Source organism: Galeopterus variegatus, unplaced genomic scaffold, assembly GCF_000696425.1.
Source record: "Galeopterus variegatus unplaced genomic scaffold, G_variegatus-3.0.2 Scaffold6226, whole genome shotgun sequence".
NCBI classification, from domain to species: Eukaryota; Metazoa; Chordata; class Mammalia; order Dermoptera; family Cynocephalidae; genus Galeopterus; species Galeopterus variegatus.
This window is the reverse complement of record NW_007732337.1, coordinates 149,871-156,073: the sequence shown is the minus strand read 5'-3', so window position 1 is coordinate 156,073 and position 6,203 is coordinate 149,871. Positions and strand designations below refer to the sequence as shown.

Below are 6,203 nucleotides of genomic sequence, written 5' to 3'. Positions count from 1 at the left end.
GGTTTTGGTGATGGGACACAATAACTAACTTCATTGTATATTGACAAAATAAAAATAAAAATAAAAATATAAACAATTAAAAACTGTAAAAGAAAAAAGAGGGATTCGGGGGTGGTGGGAAGGAAGTCATCATATGAAAAAACATCTGCACCCCCATGTTTATTGCCGTACTATTCACTACAGCAAAGATATGGACTGACCTAGGTGTCTACTGACAGACTAAAGGTTAAAGATAATGTGGTATACATGCACAAAGGTCTTATTGTTTGGCTTTTAAGCACTCTCCCCTCTGTGATTGCTCTAGGAGGAGGTCCCACTTCATGATCACAGCACACTGTCTCCCAGGAACTGGGCATGCTAACTCACTTCGTCTGCCAAGAAACCTTTCTGGTGTCACAATGAGGTTAGTAAGTGTGGAAATGAGACATAGTCAATAACAGCTGCTATCCATTGAACATCTGTGCGCAGAAATTTCCAATGAACTTTAAAATATTACTGACTTACTTAAACTCAGAAGCTACGATTCATAGTGGGAGAGATACTGCCGACAGGCTATTGTCTTTTAAGGTGCCTCATAGACTTGAGGTATTCATGGTAGTACAGGATTGTTTAATTTGGCAGCTGTGCTGGTGGTAATGTGGTCATGCTTTTCAAAAGAGGCATCCTTTGAAAAATGCAAGCTCTAAATTTGTTGAAATATTTATGGATAAAATTATATGATTTCAGAGATTTGTTTAAAAATTATCCATTTGTAGGGAGGAGAGAAACTGCCCAAGGTGTAGATGAAGCAAGATGGGTCATAATCTGTAATTGTTGAACCCATAGAAAAGACATCAGCAGACTTCTCAATACTTTTATATATGTTTGGATTTTCCATAATAAAGAGGTTTTTAATGGTCCCAGTGGGACGGGACACATTCTTCTGACATCAGCGACATGCACAAGAGGACAAAATTGAATGAAATGCTTCTGTTCATTTATGGTCCCCAGATTCCTAGCAGTTATATTGCATAGAGTTAGGAAATTCTATTTTAATGAGAAGCTATGAGAATTCAGGTTCTATAACTTAATAGACATTACACCTCTTGCCCTCACTGTCAGTTCACCAATACGAGAAAAGGAGACTCTCTCTTGCTTCTCAAACATCACCGTGGTCCAGCAATCCATGCCTGACACCATCTCCCTGATATGGAGGACACAGCTGTCACCCCCACTGTTCATCTTCCCATGAAGAGAAGAATCACAAGACACATCCTGTAGATGACCACACCTGAGTGAGCAATAAGAGCACAGTAAGTTCGCGGGAAATGAAATTAGAAGACAGAGAGGCCGTTCCCCTAGAGGCACAGCGTGGGACAGGAAATGCAAAAAAGTCTATTGATCCAAAAAATATTTCAAAAATGTTTGTGTACAACCAAGAAGGAAGCCTCAGATTTAACTGCAGCCTCTTCTCTCTCCTCATTTCTCTTGTCCTCTGTTCATTCTGACATCATTCCTCCAGCCCCCTCATTCCTCATCAGGAGCTGTTTCTTTCCTACTTCTCTCCCAGGTGGGGTTGGGCTTTCTCTAGCGTCTTAGCCAGTGCCCGAGTCTCCTGCTCACTGTCTGGCCCTTGCACATCAGAGGGACCTGGCTCCTCATGCAACAGGCATCCACGGCCTCCTTGAGTTGTCTCTGCAATGTGTGTGGATGTGCACTCTCATCCCATGTGTTTCTAGGGAGACAAAATGAAGCCATTCAGCAGAAAAGACAGGCACAGTTTCTGCATCTGTAATTGTTAATAAATGTGATTTCCTGTTCATATCATCTCCTGATCACCTTTAATAAGCCAGATCCTTGTCCATTTATGTTACATTTTTGTAACATTTTGAACAGGATTTTTTCCTATATGACACATTTGTTTAGTCCTGGAAATAGGAAAGAAAACAACGTTTGATTATTTTCTCCTTAGCCTCACCGAGATGACGTTTTAGTGTGATCGCTTTCGAACTGCCTTTTTTTTTTTTGTCTTTTTCGTGACCAGGAAGGGGATCGCAACCCTTGGCTTGGTGTCGCCTGCACCACGCTCAGCCAGTGAGTGCACTGGCCATTCCTATATAGGATCTGAACCCATGGTGGTAGCGTCGCTGTGCTCCCAGCTCCACACTCTCCAGAGTGCGCCACGGGCCGGCCCTCGAACTGACTTTAGATTGGCAATTTTATCAATGTAAATATGAAATATACAATATGTATGTAAAATTGTATCAATTTTATCAAATGTGATCAATATGCTCTTACCCAAGGTGGGAAGCTCTGATTGCTTCTTCTTTAGTAACATTGCTTTGAAATTTCAGAACAGTATTTGGTAGAGGCAGGCAGGGCAGGTACGTTTGTTTTCTGTGTAAGTTTCATGGAGATTTGTCAAACAATTTGGTGTCAAAGCTGTTATTAGCTGATAATCAATGAAGCTATTTTTATTACACTTAAGTACTCTTCTATTTACATTTTCACAGAGCTATTTCCATGCAGTATCTTCTGCATCATTAAAATTATCCAATTATATAGAGAGGAGTTTTCTACTCATTTGCTGTACCATAATAAAGAAATTACCAATATGAAATGTTCATTGCTTTATTGGGTTGAATGCTACCTGGTCTTATCTTTAATATGCTTGACAAATTGATAAATATACTTTACAGGTACTTGGAGTTTTTTCCATTTAGCTAATTAATGAAAGTAACGAGTGGGTTTTTTTAATGCTGCTGCTAGGTAGCAGGCTGCTGTCTATTGGGATCAGGGTTATAATAAATTCAGAACACTCATTGGGATATTTGTTTTCGTCTTGCTCCAAATAATTTTTGCAAATATATTTAAAGACTATAAAATATATATGTTATCAATTATATAATTATTATATTATATACAATTATGAAAATGAATTATGAAAAGAAATACATTTTTTGCAAAAAAGTGTATATTACAAATAGGCGAGATTTCAAAATCAATAATTTAACATTTTTCCTTTCATGGGAGATAAATTTTGTTGATGATGCAATTTTTTTCTTCAACGATTGGCCTGTCATTCTTTTTAATTAAAAATTTATCAAGTGTGTAGAAAATATCACGGCATTCTCATCACTTATGGAGATTAAACATGGACCCATGATTTTTGCAATTATTATTAAAATTATTATTATTATTATAAAAGCATTTTTAAGGGAAACATAATTGTTTATACTATGGGGTACAGGGTTGACTATCAGTGTTGGTTTACAGTATATGATGATCAAATCAATATTAATAGCATGTTCATTACAAGTCTTAATTTCTCCTTGCATCCCTTACCCAGTTACTCCCTAAGCCCTCTCCCCCTCCCCCCTCTCACCTCTAGTAGCTATAGGTCTGCTCTTTCCTTCTGAAAGTTCGTTGTACTATCATCTTTCTTTCTTTTCTATCTTTCTTTCTTCCTTCCTTCCTTCCTTCCTTCCTTCCTTCCTTCCTTCCTTCCTTCCTTCTTCTCTTCTCTTTCTTTCTTTCTTTCTTTTTCTTTCTTTCTTTTCTACCTCCCACTTATGAGAAGGGACATACAGTATTTCCCTTTCTTTGCCAGGCTTATTTCAATTAACATAATTTTCTCTAAGCTCATCCATGTTCCCATGAATGGCAGAATTACATTCTCTTTAAAAAAGTAAATTACAGAAGTAATTCAAAAGATGTCTGAGATGACAACAGCTGGCTGACCAGGTGACAGGGGAGTTGAACAGATGAAACCAGCTTTGGGAACTAAATTAGGTTTGGGGTCTAGGTTTCCATCTAGTGGAGGAAACCCAGAAGATGGCACAATTTGGAAACCCCAAATTGACAGATAGAAGAGAAGAGACCACTAAGCAAATGCATCATCTCATCAATACATTGGTTCGAGCTAAAGGTGACCACATTTCTGAGATGCCTGGTGAATGATTATTCTTGCTTCTGCCTCTCTCTTGCAGACATTTCCATTATATACAAGGAAGCAGAAAACCACACAGGACTTCCAGTACCTTCTGAAAGTTCGTTGTACTATCATCTTTCTTTCTTTTCTATCTTTCTTTCTTCCTTCCTTCCTTCCTTCCTTCCTTCCTTCCTTCCTTCCTTCCTTCCTTCCTTCCTTCCTTCCTTCCTTCCTTCCTTCTTCTCTTCTCTTTCTTTCTTTCTTTCTTTTTCTTTCTTTCTTTTCTACCTCCCACTTATGAGAAGGGACATACAGTATTTCCCTTTCTTTGCCAGGCTTATTTCAATTAACATAATTTTCTCTAAGCTCATCCATGTTCCCATGAATGGCAGAATTACATTCTCTTTAAAAAAGTAAATTACAGAAGTAATTCAAAAGATGTCTGAGATGACAATGGCTGGCTGACCAGGTGTCAGGGGAGTTGAACAGATAAAACCAGCTTTGGGAGCTAAATTAGGTTTGGGGTGTAGGTTTCCCTCTAGTGGAGGCAACCCAGGAGAATATGGCACAATTTGGAAACCCCAAATTGACAGACAGAAGAGAAGAGACCACTAAGCAAACGCATCATCTCATCAATACATTGGGTTTGAGCTAAAGGTGACCACATTTCTGAGATGCCTGGTGGTGAATGATTATTCTTGCTTCTGCCTCTCTCTTGCAGACATTTCCTTTAGAGACATGGAAGCAGAAAACCACACGGGACTTCCAGTATTTCTCCTCCTGGGACTTTCTGAGAAGCCAGAGATTCAGTCTGTTCTCTATGGACTGTTCCTGTCCATGTACCTGGTGACTGTCTTTGGGAACCTGCTCATCATCCTGGCCATCAGCTCTGACTCCCACCTCCACACACCCATGTATTTCTTCCTCTCCAACCTGTCCTTCTCAGTCATCTGCTTCACCTCCACCACCGTCCCAAAGATGCTGCTGAACATCCAGACACAGAGAAAAGTCATTACCTACTCAGGCTGCATCACCCAAATGTACTTTTTCACTGTTTTTGGACTTTTGGACAATTTACTTCTGACAGTGATGGCCTATGACAGGTTTATGGCCATCTGTAACCCTCTACATTACACCGGCATCATGAACCCCAGGCTCTGTGCCCAGTTACTTCTCCTGACCTGGCTCTTCAGTGTGCTGGGGGCCCTTCCTGAGAGTTTGACCATGATGCGGGTTTCCTTCTGTGCAGTCACTGAAATCCCACACTATTTCTGTGAACTCCCTGAGGTTCTCAAGCTCGCCTGCTCTGATACCTTCATCAATACCATTGTATTATATATTGTGACAGGTGTTATGGGCTTTTTCCCTCTTGCTGGGATCCTCTTCTCTTATTCTCAAATAGTGGCTTCTGTCCTGAGGATCTCAGCAGCAGGAGGAAAATATAAAGTGTTTTCCACCTGTGGGTCTCACCTCTCGGTTGTCTCCTTGTTCTATGGAACCTGCCTGGGAGTCTACCTCAGTTTCACAGGGACACATACCTCTTGGACAGCAGTGTTTACCTCTGTCCTATACACTGTGATCTGTCCCACGATGAACCCCTTCATCTACAGCCTGAGGAAAAGGGACATGAAGAGGGCCCTGAGAAACATTGTATGCAGCGTGTTGACCTCTCAGTGACAGCAACAATGACTCTGTGCCTGGACAAGTGTGATCAAGGACAGTGGAGTAGAGCTCTTCGTGTAGATGCTGAGGTTTCTCTGACTGGGTTCAATGCTGCTGTTTTCATTATCGTCCTTATTGGCAATTAGTAAATATCCTTTTATGGGAAGTATCTTCAAGTCTCCTGCCCATTGTGTATATTTTTTATTTGTTGAAGAAATTAAATTATTTGTCAGATATATGTCTGTTACATATATATGAGAGAGATGTATTTTATATTTATATATATTTTTTCTTTTTTTTAATAAGCAATGTCTTTCCTTTTCATTTTTTTCATGGGGTCATTTGATAAGTAGATTTTTTAAATTTAGATGGCATCCAAATTTTCTTTCTTCTTATTATTATCATTCCTTTCTGTAGATTAGAAGTCTAGCTATAGTGTGCCCAGGTTCTCTGCTCAGTGTCTCACAAGGCTGAAATCAAGTGGTCACCCAGGCTGTGTCCTCAATGACAGCTCAAGTTTCTTGTCCACATTCAGGTTTTGGCAGGATTTATTTCTTTGTATTTGGAGGACTGAGGCCCCATTATCTTGTTAGCTGTTTTATGAGGCCCTTTCTCAGATCCTATGGGCTAT

General features: G+C 39.8%; 1 protein-coding gene across 1 annotated transcript; it reads left to right on the top strand.

Annotated features, from left to right (window-relative positions):
- The first annotated feature begins 4,648 nt into the window (after positions 1–4,648).
- Positions 4,649–5,587, top strand: LOC103606015 (olfactory receptor 7C1-like). The gene has a single exon (XM_008590604.1). It carries the CDS (start codon positions 4,649–4,651, stop codon positions 5,585–5,587), a length of 939 nt encoding a protein of 312 aa, XP_008588826.1.
- Positions 5,588–6,203: the final 616 nt, after the last annotated feature.